This window comes from Lagopus muta, chromosome 1 (assembly GCF_023343835.1).
Source record: "Lagopus muta isolate bLagMut1 chromosome 1, bLagMut1 primary, whole genome shotgun sequence".
In the NCBI taxonomy this organism is placed as follows: Eukaryota; Metazoa; Chordata; class Aves; order Galliformes; family Phasianidae; genus Lagopus; species Lagopus muta.
In genome coordinates, this window is record NC_064433.1 from 46,024,955 (window position 1) to 46,051,349 (window position 26,395).

General features: G+C 40.4%; 1 protein-coding gene across 20 annotated transcripts in view; it reads right to left on the bottom strand.

Annotated features, from left to right (window-relative positions):
- Nucleotides 1-26,395, bottom strand: part of ANKS1B (ankyrin repeat and sterile alpha motif domain containing 1B) — a 402,720-nt gene that overhangs the window by 25,818 nt on the left and 350,507 nt on the right. For 13 of the 20 annotated variants that reach the window (XM_048933550.1, XM_048933551.1, XM_048933548.1 and 10 more), the window contains 3 exons: nucleotides 22,653-22,832; nucleotides 10,686-10,760; nucleotides 5,015-5,143 (listed from right to left, as the gene is read on the bottom strand). In XM_048933550.1, the coding sequence (XP_048789507.1) occupies nucleotides 5,015-5,143; nucleotides 10,686-10,760; nucleotides 22,653-22,832 (384 nt within the window). Of the gene's footprint in view, nucleotides 1-5,014; nucleotides 5,144-10,685; nucleotides 10,761-22,652; nucleotides 22,833-25,032; nucleotides 25,090-26,395 lie in introns of those variants that run through there. The other 7 variants (XM_048933568.1, XM_048933549.1, XM_048933561.1 and 4 more) reach the window with 3 other exon arrangements.

Genomic DNA, 26,395 nt, shown 5'->3' on the forward strand with positions numbered 1-26,395 from the left:
GGGATCTGCTGGTCAAATTGAAGATGAAGAAGAAAATGCACAGGCAATAGAAACAGGGACAGGTACCATGGGAATAGTTTAAGGAAGCTGCTAGGCTGTGTAGGGATGGGGGTCAGGAAAAGCCAAGGCCCAGCTTAAACTAAACTTGCCAGGGATGCCAAGAAGAACAAGAAAAATATCTACAGGTACCTGAAAAAGGAAAGTCCAGGAGGGTATACTCTCTCTAGTGAATGACACAGGCAAGCTGGTAACAATAGACAAGGAGAAGGCTGAGGTACTTAATTTTTTTTTTGCCTCAGTCTTCTCAGATAACTGATTGTCACACAACCATCAAATGTTTGGTAAGAGGGGATAGGGGAAGCAACATCCCTCCCATTGTAAGAGAAGATCAGGTTCATGACTAACCTGAGGAACCTGAACATGTACTAGTCAATGGGTCCCAGTGAGATGCATCCTAGATCCTGATGTAATTAACCGATGTAGTCACCAAGCCACAGTCAATGATATTTGAAAAGTCATGGCAGTGAGCTGTGGTGACTGGAAAAAAAATGCAACATCATACCCATTTTTAAGAAGGATAAAAAGGATGACCCCGGAAACTACTGACTTGTAAGTCTCACCTCTATGTTGGGAAAATCATGAATCAGATCCTCCTAGAAGCTAAGCTAAGGCACACGGAAGAAAACAAGGTGATACGGGAAAATTAGCACGGGCAAATCCTGCTTGATCAACCTAGTGGCCTTTTATGATGGTGTAACTGCATCAATAAACAAGGGAAGAGCCACTGATGTCATCTATCTTGACTTCAGTAAGGCCTTTGACATGGTACCCCAAAACATCTTTCTCTCCAAATTGGAAAGATATGGATTTGATGGGTGGACTGTTCAACTGATGAAGAACTAGCTGGAGGATCTAGTCCAGAGAGTAGTGGTCAATGGCTCAGTGTCTGGATGGAGATCAGTGATGAGTGGTATCCCACAGGGGTCAGTGCTGGGACTGATACTCTTTTAATATCTTCATCAATGGCATTGACAGTGGAGTCAACTGCACCCTCAGCAAGTTTGCTGCTGACACCAAGCTGTGGGGTGCCGTCAACATACCACAGGGATGGGATGCTATCCAGTGGGATCTGGACAGGCTTGAGCAATGGGCTCAGGTGAACCTCTTGAAGTTCAACAAATCACCCAAACGCAAGGTCTTGCATCTGGGTCAAGGCAAAACCCACTACCGACACAAGCCGGAGGATGAAAGGATTGAGCACAGCCCTGCTGAAAAAGACCTGGAGGTACTGGTGGATGGCAAGCTGGACATGATCCAGCAATGTGCCCTTGCAGCCCAGAAAGCCAACCATATCCTGGGCTGCATCAAAAGAAGCGCGGCCAGCATGTCGAGGGAGGTGATCCTGCCCCTCTACTCTGCTGATGAGGCCTCACCACAAGTACTGCATCCAGATGTGGAGTCCTTAGTACAGGAGAGACAGTCCTGTTGGAACATGTCCAGAGAAGTGCAAAAAAAAATGACCCAAGGGATGGAACACCTCCAGGACAAAGACAAGCTGAGAGAGCTGGGGCTGATCAGCCTGGAGAAGAAAAGGCTCTGGGAGACCTGACAGAGGCCTTTCAGTATCCAGGAAAGAAGGGGACAGACTCTTGAGCAGGGTCTGTGGTGATAGAACAGGGGAGAGGGTAGATTTAGGTTGGATGTAAGGAAAAAGTATTTTACAGTAAGGGTGGTGAGGCACTGGAACAGGTTGCCCAGAGATGTGGTAGATGTTTTGTCCCTGGAGACTTTCAAGGCGAGGTTGAGTCAGGCCTTCATCTAGCTGTGGATGTACATATTTATTGCAGGGGAGTTGGACTAGATGACCGTTAAAGGGCCCTTCCAGCTCTAAGGATTCTATGATTCTATGACAGCAGGCTTCTCTTCTCCTCCCCAGGAACACAGATATCTCTTTGCATTCCCACTGCAATGCCATGGCTTTTCTCAAGTCTTCCATCCTAAGAAAGCAACACAGGAGCTGAAGATGTCACATCACTTTTGAGAAACAGATAGGTGAGCTCCAGGAAGAGCGAAAGTATCAAAGGCAAAAGCCTCCTCCCAGAGGATGCTGCAGCTCAGCACTGCTGCCAGGGCCACTTCATTCTGTCACGTTGATTTCCCCTAGAAATACCGTAAGGCTGTTTAAGTTAAAAGGTGGCATGGGATATGATGGTTTAATGATGGGACTTGGTAGTTCAGGTTGACTGCCAGACTTGACAACCTCGAGGAGGTCTTTTCTAACCTAAATCAGAGGGTGAACCACCTTCACGTTAAACAAAAAACTGATCACAAATAACTTGTTACAGCTGAAAGCAATTCGGAACTGAACTACTTCTCTACAAGAGAGGTTTGACTCTCTTGTCTCTTGACCTAGACTGAGATATTTTCTGGAAACCCTTCAGTTAACACTGTATACTGCAACAATCTCTGACCCAAAAGAAAATGTGTTAATATTTCAACATAGACAGTAGCAAGATGGTGACTAGTGAACAACAATTTACAGAGCATTATAACCAGAAGGGTGAGCAACAACCCTGTTACTAGATAAGGACAGGCAGAAAAGAACAAATAAAGGACATTCCTAAAGGACTGCAGATGTGAAAGGTTTGTAAGCCTAGCAGCTGTGAGTCCAGCTGGGGCCTTGAAGGTGACATGAATAGGGCTTTGGGCATTAATTTGATGGGATAGCTTGATAACACAGATGAGCAACCGATTTTAAAAAGTTCAGAAATTAGAAATTTACACAAAAGCCTACTAAGTCCAAATGTATCTTTTTTCTGGAAACTTTGCTGTCTGACCTTTGGAATCCTTTGACTTTTTATGGGAAGAATTCAGTTAAATTCAACTTTGAAAATTTAATTTTTAATAGGCTGTGGCAAAACAATTTGGAATTGCTTGTAAAACTTGAAAGCTACTTTGGGCAGGCATCAGGGAAAAAAAGCAAAAACACTTCTCTTGAGCTCATTGCATAACAATAGGAAGGAAGAGAAGAGCTGGGCAGCTCTGGTCCCATCTGCACAATACAAAAATCTTCAGCTGCAGACATTCAAAAGTGTTTCTCAGAGTGGACTGAAGAACAGACAAACAAATCACAAAAGTACTGTGCAATTTAGTTGTCAGAAGAATCTGAAATTCTGTGAGGGAATTTTGCTTTCCTTTCAGAAATGTTCCTTCTTAAAGACACAGCATACGGGAGCAATGTAGAGGATGTCAGCTCAACTGAGTGATATCACATACAGTGAAACTGCCATCATTACTAACTTCTAGCGCAGGATTTTACTTTATAAAGCTCAGGTCATTACAGCGGAGGGAGCTAAGACGATGTATTGATGCATGGTCCTCAGGAAGGAAATGTCTCCTTCAACGCCACTATGTTGGATATTGTGATATTACTTCTTTCCTTCTGATCTCAACTTTCTTCAGTGACTCATATGCCTTTCAACCTAGTGCAAAGATTACATCCAATCATGAATTTATTGGATCAAGTAATGAGATAAGAGGTACTCTTCAGGTAAACTTATTCAATAACTACGAAAATTATTTGAAAAAAAACTTGAAGTCATTAAGCTTCCTTTTCAATTTGACATGCTGCAGAGCAAGAGAGCAAGTCTAAGAACATGACTTGCTGGGAAAGGCGAGAGGTTCCAGTTACTGACCATGGACGGTTACTGCATTCATGCCAATTTCTACCCCATGAAGGCCAAATGGAAGATATAGATGTGCTTTAGATAGTCTGTAGCACCCCTTCTGCCCCTCCTCAGAGGGATCCAGGCTGTGTGTCACTTGTGCTTACTTAGTCTCTAATGTCTGTATTTCTGGATATGCTTCAAAACAGTTTCAGTAGCCTCAGCTCTCCCCAGAAATGCCTTACTGTCTGTCAGAGAGAGCATTATTCTAAAAAGAACCCTGGATCCAAGTCCCTTCAAGTGAAGAGGATCTAAAACCCATATCCAGGACAAATGGTTAGCTCCTACTAAAAGCACTAGAACTACTGAGCCGTTCTTCTTTTTGAAATGTTGGCTTACTTCATTAGATGCCCACCTCTCAAGAGAATGCAGTGTCGTAGAACACAATGAAAGACCCTATTCAGCAACTTTTCTGGTGCTTTCCAGCAAAGCCAAAAGCAGGAACGTAAGAGTTTAAATAGGTTGGCTGAGGAATATCTTGAGATTTGTAGAAGCATGAGCCCCAACCCATTAACACTGCAAACTCAAGGTTTTAGAAACACGTTTTTCATTTAAAAAAAAACACCTGATACATTTTTTTGTACTTCAGAAGACCTTTCCCTCTTTCACAAGCACGTGTAACAGCCAGAGAACACTAATCATCTTTAGCTGTGAAGAGAAGCTCCGTTTCTCCAGAGATGGGAAGTAGGAATGAGTTACAGCTACTGGGACATAAAAATAAATACTCCCTGCCCTGAAGGAACTGACTGCTACTGCTACTTCAAGCCATCATCAATTTATGTGATGTTTGAATGTCCCCTCATCCCATGGATGGAAAGCAATGCTTCAAGGACCATGACCTCCATCTTCCCCAGCTCCAATTCCCCAAAATAAGTGTATAAAATTCAGGCAAGGCAGTACTTATTTTAAACAACGTGCACTGAACATTAAATTAGACATAAGGATCCCAATATTATGTTGTTTTACTATTTGTCATATAAACACTAGACAGGCATTTGTGAAGGAAGATGAGTAGGGGTGCTTGCTCTCACTGTCATTTCTACAACACTTAGACACTTACTGATAGTGTCATTTCTCTATCACTATTGCTACGTGGGCTGCCATATGTATCACCAAATTCATAGCAAAATGTACTGTGCATTCTTGTTTCTTATTTGTAACAATTACAGTATTTCAGAGGAAGTATTTTGTTTCATTTAAAGTGATTGATAAAATAGTATAAATGAAAAAGAAGTTTTCAAAATCTAAGATTTACTCCAAATCAAACCACTGAATTTATAAATACTTACAAATGCTTTATAATCGCATGACTGGAAGATGAGTTTCTCTGGATGATGTTGCCAATATTGTACAGGTGTTGATGCTGTGGCTTCATTTGGAGGTCGTAAGGTAATTGAAGGCTCTCCCCAGTCTCCCGTCTGAAAATCACAGTTGTTCAAGATATAAAAAAAATTGCAGTCAAATTCACTATAAAGTAGCTCTCCATTGTTGTGACCAATTAACACTAAAGTTTTTTTATCCATACAGAGTCAAGTAGAAGTTGCATTCACTTATTTTAGTTACAGCATTTTCATAATTTAATTTATAATTCAACTCACCTACTGGCGTGTTCAGTGATAATGAAATCTATTTACATTTAGAGTAAAATCTTCCTTAAAAATAATTGTTTACAATATGTGCATGAGGATGAGAGTGCTTGAAAAAAATAATTAGGTGCACAAAAGTGCCATTCATAAATTCTGTTCTTTGCTTTACAAGAAAAATTCTTCCATTATCCAGCATATATAACTGATAACTAACTTTCCTAAACGGCTAAATAACAGACTTTCCTTTAATCTGCAGACGTAGTATATACTCCTCAGACATGAGCCATTCTTTAATCTCTTTATGAATATTTACTTTGATCACCTTCTCTTGATGTCTCTTTGTAGAGTTACTAACTTTCTAGCCCTTTCACACCATCACTCTCATTGAGACGTGTGGTTGTCTTCCTGGAACTGGGTAGGACTGTAGTTTGTTGCCAAAACCTTTTGGAGGGCACCCTCCCTTTCAATGCAGGCAGCTGTACGGGAATCCCCACAGCACAGCAGAGCTCATCTGGGCCTCACCTGCCACTGAATATTTCAGACATGGTTTTACTGGATATGGACTGCCATTTGGGCTCTTTGAACCCTTTGAGGCTGCTTTCATCTACAATCCCATAGATGTGGGCTTCCTACTCTTCCCAACACCTCTTACCTCTGCCACCAGCCCCACTCCTCCCTGTTTTTTCCAGTCTGGTCTGTCTCAGAATTCCCTTTCTCTTCTCTCTATGTATTTTGTGCACCTTATCCTTCTTCCTCCCTTTCACCTTCTCTCTCTATTCTAACCATTTTACCTTCTTCAAGATGATTATTTCAACTTGGATTATCCTACTTCTTTCTTTACCTGCATATATATCTGTATATTTTCTGTGCATGTAATATTGTTACAATGTATTGAAACTGATATCATCATTTCACACAGACTATGGCTAGAAGGTAAGACTTCTATATCAAGAAATTGTTCAAGCATCAAAACACATGAAAAAAATCTTACTGAAGACATTCAAAAGTCTGGCAAACCATCACATCCTACTAATTAAATCGAGACAGAGTAAACAAAACAAGTACATCATTTTTAGGTGTCACAAAATAATGAAATGACACACATTTGCACAACTCTGCAATGAAAAGCAAGAGATAAATCTGGAAACATCAATATTACCCTATGGAAACTTTAAGTAAGTGAGCACCATAAAACAAGTTGAACTTACTTGATGTTGACACTATTAGTACATCTACAAATTATACAGCATTACAATTTCTTTTTTGCCTAGTTAAGTTGTTCATTCGCTATGGGCTATTACTTGAACCTCAAAAGGGAAGCAGTAGTAATTGCTTCAGTTTTGGCATTCTGTATCCATACAAATGAATCTTTCTGACCACTAAATTATAAAACCCTTTGTCATATTTAATCTGAATTGAGAATTTGATTTCTTTAAGAAGCAGCTTCCTTATAAAATATGGTTTCAAACATATTACAAGGGGTAAAGGCCTGCACCATTGTAAGTAGATTGCATTTGGCTACAAGAGAAGGTGGACTACATTCATCACAATTTCCCACAGCAAGCTGAACTGTTTGTAATGAAGTGTTCAAGGCCTAACTAAGGAAACACTTTTTTTTTTCTTTCCCCAATGAAGACATATTCCTGCATTTTTTGTGCAAGGAAAGAGATCTCGGGAGGTACATTCTAACCAATTAGCAAAAGGTTGTAACAATGGAACAGGAGTGAACTCAGGAGAGAAACGATAAAAGTACATCTTTTGACCATCTGTCATTCCATTGAGGAAGCCCAGAGATGACAGTCAGGGAGGAGCAGGATTTCTACAGAATAAGGGACATGGGGTAGCGCTCCAAAACCTTTTATTGCGCTGGACTGCTTGTGCCTGTCCTCATGTACAGAAAATGGACACTCCTGATGAATTAAGAAGGGTACATAAGGAGTAAAATGAATGCATCATTTTACAGTTTTAATATCTTTCATACAAAAGGGAGTGAATGCATGGAGAACTGTGTTCTTTCCATCTATAGATAAAGTGTGGTGACAAGAGGAACTGACTATCTCTCATACTGGTTCAATTTAATACAGGAGCTAGGAAGCAATAATCATGAGGAAACAAAAATTAATCTTTCATCAGGCTGATAACACCAGTGTATGACACACTTGGAGGGGGCCTGTGAGGAAACTGTACATTTGTATCCATTAACTACTCTATAAATACATACAGTCATCCAAATATTTCCTCCTTTTATACTAGACAAAACAAAATCAGTACAGTTGCCATATGTGTCTCTAGGATGATCTAGATGCACAATATTGCCGAGATTTAGGGAAGGCAAAGAGAGTGAACTTCTGCTGTTCCTGACAGATGTCTGCAGCTGAAGAACATTCATGTACTCCTGTACAGTTTGCAGAGAGATCAGCTACTAGGGACAACTACATAAATATCATAGGTATAGGTTATTAAGATGGATGTAGGAGATGATTCCGGGCAGCCTGGTCTGGTGGTTGGTGACCCTGCACATAGCAGGGGGGTTGAAACTAGATGATCACTGTGGTCCTTTTCAACTCAGGCCATTCTATGATTCTATGTAGCAGGATGAAGAGTCATATATAGTCAGAAAAACTTCTTTTGTAACTACATAAAACATGTTTTTATATTCAATAGAAGCAGCTTCTGGTCTCATTTTCCTTTATTTGTTTTCAAAGTTCTTGTTTTCAAGATTCTTAAGTTTTTAAACTGTATTGTTGCTTGTATTCAGATCTTAGTTTGAGTTACAACAAGATACTCTCCAAAGCCAAATATCATTAGAAGTATAATTTCTATTATATATTCCGATTAGATTTTCCCCATCTGATTTCCTTTAAAAATTTTTTTTTTTAAATGAAGGGGAAGAAAAACATTTAAACAGCATTAAGGCAGCTGAAATACTTTTCAAAATCTCATCTGGGCTTAAAAACCAAAAACCTCTATTAGAAAAAGAAGTTCTTCAGCTCACTCACAAAAGTCAGATACTAAAACTCTGAGACTTAGGATGATTATGATTGTGTCATGATGGCAATTAACTTCAGTTAAAATACAAAGGTGCAAGAAGATCCTTGACCTAGAGAAGAGCTGAGATGAAGTCCGGGGGCAGAAAAATATGAATTACAACTAATTGCAAATCTGAGGAGCTGGTGTCAAACAGCTCACGGTTGATGCACTGAGATTCAGGCCTTTAATAAGCACTCGAACATTTTCAAGCACTGTGGAAACATTTGTAAATGACTTTGCAGGACCAACTATGATATTTAATTTAGTTTTTCAAAATACTTATAGGATATGGATTGTCTTGTTTGAATATTTAATTTGCAATTATAAGAAATAATCAAACGTTTAAGCTTATGCATTTTTTATGAGACAATATAGGTATGGAGATTTTTTTTAATCTGTTTGAAAAGTAGAAAGGCAGGAGATAATTTATTCCTCATCTCACTTCACAGCTCATCAGACAGCTGTGCAATTCCTCACATGGTTTTCGTTGTGCTGCCTGTGCTCTGGTGTTGCTGCCTCCCAGGGTCTCTAGCCAGTGTCTTTCCTCTCGCTGGCCTCAGTCACCTTGAGAAAAAAGATGCTTTGTTCCACGTTTTGCAGGCAAAGAATTTACATCTCAAAGCTGTTTCAAACAAGGTGCCAGAATGGATGAGTTCCAATGCTTTTACAGTGACAAATTTTTACCACAAAGGGTACGGACTTGAAGACCAATCTCTCATGCCCTTGCAGTGCTTTGTTACCCAGAAAATGGGTGAATGTGCACTTCAGGGCTCTCGGAAGGGTTAGATACTTGATGTCAAATGAACTGCAGAAGTAGATTAGTACTATTTGGCCATTTTTACAAGTGTGGCACAGATTATTTTAGTTCATCTCATTCCCTGAAAACCATATTTGACTTGCATTAAAGGCACCTGGATCAGAGGTAGTTAAATCTCACTAACTTCTATAAAATCTAACTCCTGCCTCATCTTTATATTAAAATGATGAGTTAAAAAACATCCCTGCTCTAGAAAAGCATGCCTGTTTTTTAATGGCATGAACATATTCATTTTTATCAAGGCCTACATCTTGTAACTCTTCACCTGTTGAGGCTTCATGACTAGTTATGGGAACATGCATCAGTTACCATGACAACAGTAAATTGGAGCATACAGATACTCTGCTTTTTGCTGAAAAATTAATAATTTTCGCTCTGTAAGAATTTTAAATGTTCTGCAGGCCAGTCAAATCCTAATTATTTCCTTATTATTCTCTTAGTTGTTTTTATATTTATTTTTTGAAATTATGGAAATGGGCTCATGGTGTACTTATGTTTTAAAAGACGAAAGCTCAGTAGCCAAAATGGCTTCTCCCTGCCAGAAATACTGAGAGAAGGCAGTTATATAACAGAAACATCTATAGGTCCTCCCTCCTCCAGGGAGACCTCACTGTGGCCTTCCAGGACATGAAAGTAGCTTAAAAGCAGGAGGGGGACCAAGTTTTACAGTCTAATAGTAACAGGACAAGGGGGAATCACTTTAAACTAGAAGAGGGGAGATTTAGGTTAGATGTTAGGAAGAAATTCTTTACTTGCAGGGCAGTGAGGTACCAGCACAGGCTGCCCAGAGAGCTGTGGGCTCCCCATCCCTGTTGGCACCCAATGCCAGGCTGGATGGGGCCCAGGGCAGCCTGAGCTGGTGGGGGGCAGCCCTGCCCACAGTGGAGAGTTGGAACTTGATGATATTTAAGGTCCCCTCCAACCTAAGCCATTCTATGATTCTATGAACCTCAGAACAGCTGTGCTTGGCCAAGTCTGAACTCCTGACTCTTGTGCTCACCACACTGCAGTACAGATATAACCAACTCTGCTTTCACTTGCACAGCACGTGAGGCTTTGTCACAGAAGTTATGAAAATTCAGAGCACTGCCTGTGCTACCTCTGATTTCCAAAAGGTGCCTTACTGCCTTTGCAAACACAGCACGTTCCTCAGCTGGGCAAAGCCTATAGATTAAGACAGAAAGGGCAGCACAACACACTGTGGGGCTGAAACTGTGCAAACTGCGCTGTTTACACTGTTTCGCGCTTTGAAGAAGTGAGCAAACAACAACACCAAGAACAGAAATCAAAGCTCCCACCGAGCAAGACGTCTGCTGGCACCTCCACGTCCTGTATGCGCATCATACAGCCCACATACGCTGACCACACGGCACGATACACGATGCGTGCACACAGAGTCCCAAAGGAGAGTGGACAGGTTACAAACTTTTTTTGTAATTCCAACAACATGACACCCGAGGAGAACAGCACGGCGACAGACTGTACATCCATAGAGTGACAACATAGCCATTTATCACTGTATCTTACATTATGAACCTGATGGATCGATGAGAAAGGATATCCTGCATTCTGGTTGGTCCAGATCTCACAGACAGAGGACTGCTAATATAAACAGAAAACTACATCTCATCTTGTAAATATTAATGCACCGCAACTGCCAAAAGGCAGGAATAATTAAGAAAAGGCTTGCAATAACATTAAAGAAGGAAGTAAAACAGCTGTTAAAAGTATATTTTTTTTTTTATTTGCTGATAGAATATTTTTGGATGACTGGAAGGAAACATAGCTTATCCAGTGATGTTAGAAGAGGCTTCAAACTGTGAGTACAAGAAAACAATTTAGTCACAAGTGCTGGTGATGTAAAGAGATAAAGTTATGCAGGCACAAGCAGAAAACGCAGAGAGTAGAAGAAATATTGGTTACTTTCAGCTTTCAGCAGGGAGGAAGTTTGAAGTCAACACCCCTAATTAAGCTTCAATATTTGAATCTCACTCTGCTGGAGACTTTCACAATAGAGGAAGGGAAAAACACTGCAATATAGTCAACAGGAAAGATTAGTTTTCTTTGTAATAATTATCAGAAAAGAATTGCAATGGAGTGAAGCAGTCAGCCACCATCTCCTTCCAACAACATTTCCTTTGCATATAGAGACACAGATAATATTACCTTTGGTATTGACCATGGCTCCACTTTGCAATAAAAAAGTTTCTTTCCACCTTCTATGTTGTTTTATAGATAGCATGTAGTAGGCCAAGCAAAGTAAGCATACTGCAGCATCTCTAACAAAAGCAACAGAGATAGGCAAGTGCAGTGTTCACCAGCATCCATTAAATATTTCCTTGTTTGGACAGTCATCAAGAAAGCATCTGTGGCACCTCAGCAAAAGCTAAGACAACATTTTACAGTAGCCAGGCAACTAAAACAAAGCAACTGCCCACAGTATCTCAGGCAGGCAGCAACAAAAGGCAGTAGAGATGCATGAAAAATTCAACTGCAGCATCCAGAATATCTAGCGATTAATATATCAGTAATTTAACAGCAGCAGAGTGTGCACTGCTGGTCCTTGGCAGCAGCAGGAATTCAGCATCAATGCTCAGAACAGATAACCCTTGAAAATGCAATTCCACTCAGAAATAGGGCTCTTGATCTTACCTTTAGCAGCCTGAAACCTGGCTGCCTGGCTGGCGGCAGACTGGGCCACCAGCTCTGGTCAGCACTGGGCAGACTGGCACCCTTTAGACAGATGACTGAACTACCAGACAGGCTGGTGGCTGCCTAATGTTGTTATCATTCCTTATTTCATGATTTCAAGTGCATGCACACACATCCTTTTCCCAGCTTCAATAATTTTTAAATTTTCCCATATTCAGTTAATTTCTTCTTCTCTATCTTGTTTTTGAAGTTCCTTGCTTTTGCTCAGTGACAAGCAAAGTTCCATGTTTTAACAGCATTAATTAATTAAATTAGTTAATTAAAACTTTGGCTTTGGTTTACTACCCACTGCCTCACCCTCTGCAACTTGCTACATTGCAGTCAGACCACCCCTGTGATGCACAGGTGTTTACTGCGCAGGGACAGCAGCACCCACCCCTCCAGCTACTTCTGTTGCACGCTATTAAGATATTTCACCACTTGGCACTAGTTATCTTTTTCCCCTCCTCTGTGCGTCAAGCATGTCAGCTTACTTCTGGGTGCTCCATCCACGCCCATCACTGTGATGCCTATCAGAGGCTATGCTTCAGCTTTTCAAGAACAGAGTAAAAGTGAAGGCATTTCCATGCCAGGTGCAGCATCCCCAAGCATCTGGCAGTCAAGAAAACATCCTTCAGTGCTGTTTGGATGCACTATCTGAGGTCCTGAAAGTGGTAAGGAAATCAGCTCAGCACTGCAAACTAATAGACATTTCATTTCTCTCCAGCACTGAGGGTGGTGGCAAAGGGTTGCCAGGATGTTTTATTGTACAGCCAGTTCTCACTACCTTGAGGTTGTCCTCCAGTTCTGCCTCTGCTGAGGACCTGCCCTTAGGAGTGCCTGGTGCCTCCTGCCAGAGGCTGGTATAAATAAATAAATACACAATACAGCTACAGCTGCCTTGGTGCTAACTCAGGAATAGGTAACATGATGCTGCAGTAAGTGCACATGCAAGCTTTAAGTTGCCACACTTTAAAAAAGGCAGGGAATCAATCCTTTCTTACACATGCCGTGCTGTCCACCCTGTTCCTCCCATCCCAAAGAGAGCCCTGTGGGATGGTGCACTCACTCCAAGAGCTGGGAGCTCTGAATCTGATGCTGTGCTCCAGCCAAGGGAATTCACACCTACGTGAATCACCTTCCTCCTCCCTGGGTTAAAGCAGCAGAAGACAGGCTGTCTTCAACCCCTATTATAAATGAAAGGAAGTCTTCCTTAAGTCCTTGGAGAAAGAAGAGTGCATAAAGTCAGTTTGAAGCACTCACCTGCAAGAGACAAGTTCTGGGTCCCGGTCTCTGCTTCTTACCTCCAGAACTAATGGTTTGGAGGATGTAGGATTTAAATTGCCTTTAAGTAGAGGTGACTTGATTTATTAAAAGAGGACCAGCAGCAAATGATAATGTGAATGTCTCTTGAATGTACGAATGGCCAGTGGGAAGTACAGCCGTGCAAAAGTCATTACTCAGTTCTGCACTCATTAATGTTTGAATGGCAAAGGTACTGATATGCCATACAAAAGGAACATTAATTTTACAGAAGGTAATGAATTCAAATTCAGAAACCAACCTTTTCCTTGCACCACTGTAAAAATATTTAGCATTTCCTATATGCATATTTTATGTCTTCAAAGTGCTGAATTTTTTTTAATGAACGATGAAATCCCCCTGAGAAGTACTGAAAGTTGCATACCCCTGTGCTGAAGTGGAAGAAACCACAAAAAGGAGAAAGGTTAAGTGAGCATCTGAGGACAGGAAATAGGCAGTAGGAAGGAGGGTTGGGATTACAGTTCAAACACACCCAAATTTCAGTTCCCAAAACATATGCCCTCAAAAAGAAGGAAAATAACTGAATCCATGCATGCACTTCCACCATAATAATTGGAAATACATTTGGGCACCCAGTACCATTCTCACAGTAGGCTTGTGAAATAACATTTTCCTAAGGAACATAGCAAACAACAGCAACAAATAGCAGCTGATTAGTATGATTAGTATCAAGCATGCATTTATCTTATTTGTATGCATTTATCACTTGGGAAGAACAACATTCCAACAAGAATGTGATATACTACGATACTACACTTTTGTGATACTGTATTCCCTTGTAAAGCTGTAGGTGTTCCATACATAAAAGATTTCCATCTAGTCACTGTAGGACACAACTCTGATGGACAGGAAGGGAAAGAAAGGGAACAGATTTCACAGTACCATGCGCTACTCATGACGTAGGGGCTGGCTAACAGTGCTAGAGGGAGGAGATGAGGCTCCATGTCCTGCTCTCCACTTACTTATCTCCCTTACTTCCCCAGTAGTCAGTTCTGACATAATCTCTGACTCACTTTATGACTATCTTTTACATGAGTTATTTTACGGACATTTTCACTTCTGTTTATATAACTTAACATCCATGATTTCAAGACAACACATTTACATACACTGCTCCTGCTAACTTCACCTGTGAGAGAAGTCAACAGGGCCTAACTATCTCAGACACCTGCAGTGAAATTAGTAGCCAGTCACTTCACAAATTGTTTCTGCATTCCCATCCGCTTCAACTCAAAGATTTACTGGAAAAAAACGTAGGACAGGGCATATATTGGTCTTCAATGTTGCTGACTGTGAAGGAGGTAACTTAATGCGTTGTACAGTGAACAAAATTACCCAAGAAGTTAGCTTAAGCTCCATCTCTAATGAAAAGGATGACTTTGCTGATAATCTGAAGACATAAATTACTGAAAGTGATCACAGGCAGCAAGGCTGATAATGGAAAGGGTACTATTTATAAAGAGAAGAAAGAAGGAAAGCTGTTGAATAATAATTTTCTGTTGAAAATTATACCTGGAATTCATACTCAGAAGGAACAGGAGCTGGGTAGAAGGCAGCCCTGACATATTCAGCATTGGTCAACTCGGTGGCACTCAAGGAGATGTTGAAGATTTACCTAAACTAGGAGCAATTATCTTCAAAAAGTCATGGAAGATACTTGAAGCAACAAAGGAAGGGCTAAAGAAATATTTAGGTGGGGAGAAAGTTTTGGGAAGTTATTGTCAGCCTAAAGGCAGGGGCCAGCAAAATTGTTTAAAAATCCGGTCACCAGATGTGTCCTTGTTCTCATGCCCCTTGAAACATGACATTGCTCCTGGACATGTAAAATAAACACTCGGGAATGTTTGCATGGATGTGTGCATTCTGTACCTAGCTTTCTATATATTAATTTACACATGTATAAAACTGAAACTAATGGAAAAGTGTCATCTTGCCTGTGACACGTTACCTACCAGAGCTTCCATGAGGCAAGAAAATTCAAGATGTTTGTGATGAAATCGTTCATTATGAATCATCTCAGATCAAATTTTCTTCCTTTGTTGGAAAACTGGCCTACTAAATCAGCAGCAGAAAGGAGAAGCACAGCAGGACTTGGGTGACTTGATGAGACCATTCCTTGTACACAAACTAGCTTGAATCAAAATGCAGTGATTGCACAAGAAATTGAAATACACATTTAGAGAATAATTATTAGTATTTAAGCACAACTTGATGGGAACATGTTGAGAACATCCACAATGATCTACATCATGCAGATCTTCTGGAGAGGATTCAGAATTCAAGGACATTCCAGAATCAGGTATGAATAGAAAATGGATTTGACCAACTGCAGAAACTGGTCAGATAAAATTTAGCAAGAGTATTCCTTTGTAAGTTGAGATTAAATAGACAAATAAAATAGCAGTGTTTAATGGAAGAGGACACCACAAGTTAAATATAGAAGTTTTGCAAATGAATAAGCAAATAAAACACAGAATAATGGGGATTGGAATGAAGCTGAGGAAGTTTACATTACAACCTCAGCTCAAAACTTGAGTAGCTGTGAGATGAGATCAGGTTGCTAAGGGTTTCATCCTGCCAGGTCTTGAAAACCTCCAGGGACAGAAACTACTCAGCCTCTATGAGCAACTTATCCCCTTGCTGTCCCCAATTCCCATGGGGAGGAATTTTTTCTGGACACCCAATCTAATCCTCTGTTCTTCCCATTTTTGTACTGATGCCATCTCTTGTCCAGCCATCCCTGTTCCTCCAGCCTCTCTTCACAAGGCAACAGCTCCAGCCTACCAACCGTCCTGGTAGCCCTTAATGGAACTCGCCTGTCCTATTTAACAAAAGGATGTATTTAATATAAGTAGCATATTGCAATTAATGGGAAAGAATTTCTGGGCCATACACAGCCACCAGTGAGGTATCATCTGGAGTATCAACCAATCTTACTTCATGGAAGATGGAAGCAAACTGAAAGAATCCAAGAGAGATTAACAATAATAAAATAGAAGTCTAGAAAACACAAAGCCGTGGGCATGGTTATATTAATATCAGCCCCAAAGTGTCTCCTCATCCCAGAGCCAGTCTGAGAAGAGTGGGACATCATAACTTAAGGCAAGGGGTAACTTAGGGGAAGGCAAGGGGACTCCTGGAGAAAGGCAATGGGAAACCTAGGGGCATCCTTGTTGCAAATTATCTCACTAACTATAATTTAGTCTCACTCCAGAAATGAAGAGAATTTTGGATCAAACCCCAGAAAATCATTCTTGGTATGGCAAACAATCTTTGAGGGTGCAATAGCTGAAAGAAACAAATGAAATGTGATGAATGAGACTGTCTGGCCCCTTTTGTAATTGTCACTCCAAATGTTTCAGGACTGTGGTAGAGCACATGTGCAGTACCAATAAATGTTGCTTCCCTGAACGTTCCCAGAGTCCTCAGGAGAACTTGTCTTATCAACGGGACAATCACAGATCCTCCAGTGGAAACAAGATCTTGAGAGATGGAGAGTGAAATCTGAAATTGGCAATTCTGTAATAGGTGGAGCAGAAATTAGAAATATCAGTTCTTATTAGAGCAAGAAATAAACACCCTCAGCTCTACAGCCATTCTACTGGCCCGGTGGCTCATGGTGAGAGGCCAGGCCCTCACCCATTCATGACTTCCCTTCTGCTGGTGCTGCCAGCTACAAGTGCTGCCCAGCCCTTTCACGTTGCATACAGGAGGCAAACTTCTGGACAAGCATAGAAATAAAATGTGTAGCTTCAGACATGAACATTAGGCAGAAGTATCTACATTTTAGCAAAACTAAAATCAAGTCAAAAAAGCAGCAAGCTGAGCTCTTTCAGAAGAACCTCTCAAACTCTCAGTATAAGTTCTTTTACAGGAGCTAAAAATGTAAATGCTAGATTCTAAAATTCAGCTTTGTCTCTGAAATATTCAGCTTTTCATCAAGAATACAGTCTCTTTGTCAGTAGAAGCTACCTCACCTTTTCCATTTTTCATATAATTCTCCTCCATTTTTCATATAATCTTTCCAATGCAGAGCCTCTAGCTCACATGACTGAGTGTGAAAAACAGTAAATTAGTAAAGAACATCTGTCCCCATCTTGGTATAGTATTTATGGCATTAGTTTGGATCATTAGTACCAAATATAGAAACAACTTCCTTAATTCCATATGCTGAAGCAGCATGTAGGTATAATCCACATCCCACAGCTTTAGTTCTAAAATGCTAGCTTCTGGAGCTGTTTTGAAAAATATGAATCTTTTTGTTCAGACAGAAATCGCTTACATTTTTCATGTCTTTATCAGTTTCCTTGTTCACTAAATACAAAATACTCAAGGGTGGTCCTGCATGTGGCAGGGGGGTTGGAGATTCATGATCCTTGAGGTCCCTTCCAACCCTGGCCATTCTGTGATTCTGTTTTACAGATGCAGGTTTGCTCAAATTTATGGTTCAAGACTTAGTAATCTATGGCGTTATTCTATAACATCTGTATCTGAATTAAAAAGACAAATTTCAGTAGAACCTATACAACCCCCCAAAAATAGAAAATCATTTAAGTATTTTTATTTTGATGTTAAATTGAAGGTCTTCATAGACAAGTCATCTTTTTACATTTAAAAACAAGATGCACTTGAAAATACGAATGACAGAACATCCTGTTAGGATTTTATACACTTTTCTTTAAAATGGTGTTTGTTCATCCTCAGAGTGTGCACAATTTTATTTATTTATTTTTTTTTTTGCTTATTTGAAAAGCAGAATTAAGAACACATGAGAAGTAAGCAAAGAATGAAATAACTTAGGCATCCATACTATTGTATTTACTGTTTCTTAAATCCACTAGTATAGAAACCTGTTATTTCACCAGTAATTTCAACCATTCATAAAATTCATTCTTCACTGCTTCTTAGATAATCTCATTTTACACATTATTTTTCTCCTGGGCATATTTTCCTCCGTTCATCATAATCTTTAAATCCTTCTAAAGCAGGAAAGGAGACAGAAGAGGATGCAGGAAATAAGCAAATAAAAAATGCCATACCATGGTTGAAAGTAAAAAAAAAAAAAAAACAAACAACAAACCCACAAAGTGTGCCAAACAAAAAACTCACTACAACTACCACCTGAAAACAGGTCCTATCAGACAAGAGTTTTATCTTGTCCATCAAGCTGCAACATCCCTATACCTCACCTTTCTTAGCTTTAAAATGGAAAACAATTTTAAATCATGTAGCCCCACAGTGCACTGGAGAAATGAATGCACCAGTATGAGATACTTGGAAGATATTGCTGACTTGAAAGCATAGTTTCAGAAAGCACAACTATTTTTTCACTATTTTCATGTAAACATGTCTTCATTAATTTTGTCTCTTCTTTTTTATTCCACTTTTCCTCTGCTGTAGATAAAGCATCTCCATTTAAATAACTAGCTCCTACCTATCCCTCCTAATCCTTTAGAGAACTACTATAATTTACAAAACAATGTTACAAAGCATAATCCCAATAGTGGAGGAAGCTTCATTTCAAACTTACTACCCAGTCATTACAATGAAATCACACATTGGTTATTTTGTGCTTTGGAGAATAGAAAAACAAAAGCCCTCAAACAATGGGAACCAATGTACCTGGGAAGGCTTTAAAAATTTGGGTTCTGTATCTCTGGGAACTAACATATCTTGCCAGGATTTGTGAATAATGTTTCTAACTCTCTGATCTAAAGGATTCCCTTCTTCCCACTGCATCCCATTGGAGTGACACTGTATGGTTTACCCAACCAAGAAGCTTAACCTGACTCACTACACGTTTTTTTTTTTTTTTTTTCCCTCTCCAAAGGCAGACACAACACAGAGCTTCCCGAGAGCTTCAGAGGGGCATCCATTACCTCCCAGAACAATAAACATTCACACCTCAGGGTACATGGTGTGTTCACCTTTGGGGACAATATGCACCAGTACCAGAGAGCCCTGAACCCACTGTGGGATCCTGCTCAGTCATGCCATCAGCTGCCAATGAGCAATGTGCAGAGGTGCACCCTACATCTCCTTCTGCCTGCCATGAGCAGGACACTCTTGATTTTATAACCTCCAGAGCTCTTCACCACAAATAGTCTTTTTTTTTTCCCCCCTGTGATCTCAGGGGTAAATTAAGAGCCTTCAGTGGGGATCCTCCTACTGATTTCAGATCCAAAGCCCTTAGGCTTTGCCTGCATGATTTCACTTCTATTTTAAAGGTCTGGGCAATCTCAGCTATTTTAAACTACATTAATTTGTTCACATTAATGTACAACTTGTAGGCTCAGAACTCAACATCCACAGTCAAAGATGACTCAGACTACTAAACCCTTTCTGGATTTTTTTTTCCTCTTTTTCTGAAAGCAAACCATCTCACTATCTTCTGTCCTACCTTCTTGGCTGTTCTCATTTATCCAGTCAGATGTCAGTGACTTCCACAGCTGTTATTCCTCACTGTTTATATTAGGACTTTCCCTCTTGGGTCACTTACAGTCTGCTGGGGAGCTGCGTGAATGAGGGTACATACTGGCCTTAAGACAAAACCACCCACATTAAGTAAATTTAAGTCAGTGCTTCCTCCAGGAAATAAAGTCTTGTATTACTTACAAACAGATTTGATTACGATTTGGAGAATTGTTTAAACCCATTTAGCAGATCAAAGGAATACAGATTTAAACTGATGTGCTCATTGTTTCAACTAACACTGGTTCATAGCTGATGCAAAGATCTACACGCTTGTTTCCCTTGTAAAACATTAGTGAAAACACAGGCCATGGTAAAGATGCCAACTTTAGATCTCATCATTTTCTCAAAATATCCTCTTCAGATTTTACATTTTAAATGGCCTTATCCTAACATATTCTGAAATTAAAAAGTCCGTGAAAGTAATACCATGAAAAAGCTCTCATTCATGTGTTTGTCTTTCTCTTCAAGGCCGTAAAATATCCATTAATCTCATTAGACACATAAAACCCTTTCAAAAAAATCACATCAAAGAACTTTATGCACGTATGTTTACCATGGCATTCAGTACACATGCAGACTCATACAGCACCATGCAAACAGCTCAGCAAAGAAGCGGTTAAGATAAATGATATGCTCAAAGCACTTCCAAAAATCACTCTAGATCATTCTGTTTGTGAGAAGCATTCTTGCTGACAAGCAGGATTGGTATCAGCCTCAGAAGTTGACATCGATCAGACATAAGTCAAGGAACCTCCAAACTGCAAGGAGCAACTTGTGAGATAAAACACGGATCGGAATGCTCATATCAATGAAATGGATATCCTTTATTCTCCAGAAGTAATTATCATACCTTTGGCTTCAAAGGGGTTTTGGGGGAAAAATTTGAAGGAAATATGGTTAATTTTCACAGAGTACCATTTAACATATTGCAAAAAAATATATCTATTTTTGGGAAATGGTTGAAAAAATCCCTGATTAGCCTCTTAATGGGGTGAGTCCAATTTAGTGAGAAGGATCACCAGAGGGAGTTACTGACTTTCCCATTAAAGTCAAAGGGAATTACGCATACATCAGGAGTGCAGAATTTGGGGGCAGAGCTGAGAAAGACTCCAAACAGACTGGAGTTCTGACAGAAAATATTGTCTTACGGATTTCAGTGAGTCCATTTCCCCCTTTGGAGTCCCAAAGGATAACTGTTATATTCCACAGTGAAAGTTAGAAGGCACAGAAGTAAGTCATGCAGTTACAAACTGCCCCTTTCCCCACTTTGTCCTCTTCCCCCCAACCAAAAAAAAAAAAAAAAAAAAAAAAAAAAGAAAAAGCATTTAATTAGTTTTAAGTAATTTGGAGTGGTACAAGTAGTACTGCTCCAATTTTTCTCTCAGTGGCTAGGTAACATATTGCAGTATTGGAAAAGCAATTTCAACCACCCGAAGCAAATCTCCAGGTGCCATACATATGAGAGTGTGTCATACCTCTTGGGAATATCAGCACTTCAAACAGGAAGAGAAAAGAGTGAAAAGTAGAGAGGAAGAATTGCTACTATGGCTTTTTTCTTCTCCAATGATAGTTACTAAAAGAGGAAGTGAGAATAGGGATTTGTAAACTAAGTGATAAAATAAACTAAGTAGATGACCCAGTCTACTCAGCCATGAGCAAGTGGTTGCTTAATTCTCAGTTTCATGACCTTCAAAGAGTAAGAAGTTCACAGCAAGAAGTGGGCTTTTCCTTGCCAAGCTTCAGCTCAGCCTTGTTTTTGCCACAAAAGCCCAGCAGACTTTGATTTGAAAATGAGCTCATTCACCAGGCAACTTTCCCCTTAATTCTGTGCAATAGCATTATACAGCATAAAATGAGGTGATCTGAAAAGGCAAGGAAAGAGCCCCACCCTACCAAATGCAATTTCACTTCCCTAGAAATGTCCTCTGAACAAACGGAATTCAATTTGTTTCTGTGTTCCCAGGTAACAGCAGCACCTTGTTTGGCTTGTTTATTTAATTACCTTTTCTTGTTCATGCAATTAACTCAGAGACTGCAGCCTTTTGTTCATTATGTTCACCATAATACAGTTATTTGCATAGCGGTTGCCATTTCCAGGCTGGATTTTAAAGCTCTATTTTGGGCTGTGCCTGACAACTGCTGGGAAGGCTTAGGCAGGGCTGAAGGCAGCATCCTGCTGCATTCTGCTCTGTGTTGGGATGAGCCACACTGTGAGCTGCATGGGCTGCACAGCTGCTTCTGATGGTAGATCCAAAGTAGGCCCAACTCACACTGCAGTGAACCACATGCGTTGTATGCGCTCTCAAAAAACAGCTCAGCTGTTTTTTTGCTGATGAGGTGCCAAAGCTCAACTTTACTGACCATTAGAGCAGTACAGGGCATCACTCTGGTCAACATATACTCGTATTGCAGTTGGGTAAAGAAATTTAGAGATGGAGTCTATTTTAGACTTTCTTTCACGAAGAATTTGATTTAACAACCAACTCAATTTAGTGCTGCTGTGAAGCTCATGTGAGCTGTTAAAAAATTAAATATTTTCTTAAATACTCAAGTATATCTTCAGATCACGAAGGTTAGCAGAATGTCAACCCTTTCCTTTAATAAATGTGTTAATCACCAAAATCATCCATCCTGAATTGTGGCCAGTGAAATTTGGCCAGCTTATTTTTATGTGCATTGTTCAGAAATAGAAGAATCCACACTTCCCTGCAGAAGCCAGAGGCAGAGGCAGTGACAGTGGGAGTCTGCATGTTCTGGTGTGCAGCAGGCACCTTCATCTCAGCCGAGAGGCACCTAAACACCCACAAAATTCTTCCTCTCAGGAGAAACAGCATACCAACTTACGTGATTTGAAATAGAACTGGAACACACAGCTTAGAAAAATTGTCAGTCTTCATGGTTAACAAATAGCTTTAATATATGGAAGACGAATAGCTATGGTTAGAATCAGCTCTGTAACCAAGGGTAGCAAAGAGCATCCCTTTAATGGCATGGTTATAATCCTACCTGTGCCATCTGCCTCTCCAGCTTCGACCGGGGAATGTCATCAAAATAGTTTTCATTTCTTCTTCTCCTTGCATCGCCCTGCATGATAATGTGGGGAACGTCCAGGGAGCCACCAGTAGTGAAAGTGCTTTGGCTGAGTGATGGAGACAACTGAGGAGGAGTGTGGTTACCGCTGGGTTCCTGGACAGAGAGGATAAATATATAGCATATTTTCCAGACTACACATTTTAAAATGTATTTCAGTTATTCAGGCTAAAAAAAATTAATGAAGAATTCCTGAAGTGGAGGTTATTGTGAATGAACATTATGGAGATGACTGCGAGCCCACAGCGGCACAGAGGAAGCAGTCACTTCTTTCTTCTCAAAACCCCTCTTCCTCCCTTGTATGTGAGAAGAATAAGGCAGTTCTAGGAGGTGGCTCTCTTTTTCCTGTGCATGTGGCTGGGGAGCTGTCAGACAGCACTCAGAAATTTGGCTCTTTCCCCAAAAATGTGCTACCTAAGGTGCAGGGCCCACACAAAGAAAAGAATACTTAATTGCAACTACGAGCAAGTGGCAAATCCATTCTCTAAAACATCCTTGTGCAATATAGCAGTTCATTTCTTATTATCTGCTACAGAGATAAAACAGTGAGGTACTCCTTGTCAAGGTCCAAACAAAGTTGTGATTTAGCACTAGCTGTTTGTAAGATGAAATACATTTACACCACTTCTGAGCAGCCACTCTGAGCAGCAAAAATGATTTGAAAGTGATCTGAACTCTAGTAACATCCCTTACTGAAAAAAAAAAGCACGAGTATTTACAAAATATAGACACTTTGCCATTTTTATAGGTCTCATGGAATGTACGTTAACTTGAACTGCTGGATAATGGAAGCAAGCCAAGTAGCAATTCCTAGAATGCCCAAAAGACATTTTCTTCTGTGCTGAACTGCGACCTTGTGTTGGTAAGCGTGCAAATACCACAGCAAAGAGGTACACGGACTCCATCTAACAAACAGCCAAACACATCCTCCTGACCACATCCTTTTCTGCTACCACAATGGTGACAGACAGCTGGGTAGGTATCTGTGGAAACACCTGTTCTCATGCACATCACACCGACTGTTCAAACACAATTTACAAACATCAGTAACCAAGCCCTTGGTGACTGCAACCAGCAGAAGCAGTACTAGAGCTTGTTTGCCCGGTCAGCCCACATGGCTGCCACTCAGAGGGGACAACAAAACATAACATAATGGCTGTAACACCATTCCTCCCATGATGCTCAATTTCCAGCAGAAGATGCTCCTCTGTCAATAAGCTCTCTGGAGCAGAGAACATACCCACGAGCATGTTTGCACAGTGTCTGAATTATCCATTGCTGTAAAAATGTATTTTATTTCAGAAAAATAAGAAGGGACCTGAAGAAATTAAACAATGAGAAGCAGCAGAGACCTGCTTGACTGTGCATGGAAGGTAAAAAAAACAAAACAAACAAACCACAACACCCTGCCTTTTTATTTAAAGAAAGAATTAACGTGGTATTTCACGCATGATTACACTGAACCAAACCTAATTCTGAAAAGCATTAAGGTACTTTACTCCATGCTGTTAAGAAACAAGATACAGCCAAAGGAAGCAGAGAGTTGTAATCTCTTCCAAATGGAAAGGAAAGTTGCAAACCTCTTTACGTGCTCAAATGATAGTAATATCTGATGTTAATATGTGAATTGTAGCAGTCTATGTGGCAATGTTCCTTGCAATTACAATTAACAGATTAATACTTCTCACACTGACTGACTAAAATCAGGGATATGTAGTTGTTCGGCAACTTTTAATTTGAGAACTTTATTTTTTTTAGTTCTCTAGCATGCCTATGATCTGAGACAAGTACTTGACATTTCCCATGGCAAAGAAAGGAGTGCTTTCCTCTCAGGAATAGTCTTTTTCCCTCCTTCATGCAAATCCACCTACATTTGGCCCAGTTAAAAGCTTCTGAAATGCTGCAGCCTGCATATTGTCATAAGGCTTGGTGAAGCACCGTCCCCGAAGCCTGTTCCCAGATCTTCCACGGGCCTGTCACTGACACGACCCTCACTATCCTTTGCCAAAAACAGAGGACAGGGACACCAAATCACCCCTTTGTAATGGCTAGCACCTGCTCTTCTAGACAGGCAAAAAATCTTTCTTACCCAGATCATAATTCACCCACTGCCAGCACCAATGGATTGACATGGCCACTGGTGGATCTAAGTGACAGGTGTGTATAATCAACATGTTATAATCACAATATAATTGTATATAATCAATAGATATCAAGATGTTATAATCACAATATAATCAAGAGAATTAGGCAAAGTAGACAACGATCACAAAAGAGAATAAGTGGAAGAGCTTACCCTTTGGCTAAGCTCACCAGAAAACACCAAGAGAGGTGATCTCCAGAAGAGAACCTTCCCCCCCGGTAGCCAGCTCTTAAATAGGTCTAGGAGGGGGGAGGGGAGCCTGGCTCCACCCCTTCCGGCAGCACAGGTGAATTGCCTTCACCTGAGCTCCTCTGGCTGACTCATGGCTCGCCTCAGGTGATCAATCAGAGGTTCAGGCCGTGACTCAGCAGTTCCCATACACAGGTGACTGCAATGGATATCAAGATTCCAGCTCTTACCAAGTTTTTCATATTTTATCAAACTGCACATATAGAGGAAATTCACTCAAAATCAATATTGGAAGATTGCTAGGGAGCCAACAGAGGCAAGAATTACAAAGGCATGAAATAAAGGAATAATGGTGCCTCTGCATTATGGTACAGGATGTAACTGAATGACTCCATGCTATTTTCCCAGCACAGATGGATCCTTGGCTGTGCAGCATGTTGTCATATACTCAGCACTGTGTTATCATTAGTTATTGTGCAGTCAGTATTTTATTCTCACCTTATTTCATGGCCCCAAACCACTTCTTTAAATTCTATTCACATCCTGCTCTGAAGATAGAATGGCTTATATTGTCATCTTCATGATGCTTGTGTGTGCTTTACAAACTTCAATCAATTTATTTTCACCACATCTTGTGATTTCTGGGATTTTATAATCACCACTTTAGCATGAGGGAGCTGAGGCACACAGACAAAGGCTAATAAATATCATCACTTTGGATGCCCAATTACAGTATCTGTTGCCTGATTTTCCAACTGCTTGTATTCAAAACTCCGCTTCCATTGATCTAATTTGCAGTACTGTGTGCTCTGTACTCATATAAATCAGACTCCAGACTACAGCCAAATATACAGAATGTCTGTAACATACAATTAGTGGCTGTTTATGAGGCAATTATCTAAATAACTTGCCAAGAATGATCCCAAGGCTTTGTGGCAAAAGCAGGTGTGAATTTGTATTCTCATAGCTACAGTTATTCCTGTAATCATGATAGCCTCTCTCATCCTTTCTTCATTTCTCTACCTCACTTCATACCCACTTTCTCATTTCCTTCACAAATTTGCAGATTGGTCAGGGATGGCTGGGCAGTGTGCAGTAACATATTCAGCACAGTGCCATCAACAGTGATGGCGTATTCATTACACGTTTTCACCCTGCTGTGAATGCAGGGATGCCTGATAATACATTCCACTACTGAAATCTGCTTTGTCCCCACCTCTCAGTCCCACAAGCAGGAACCATGCAGTCAAGGGTTGGAAGTGATCTTTAAGAGATCCTTCCCTAGGCCACCTAGGTATGCCTGAAGCCTGACAAGCATTTGTCTAAC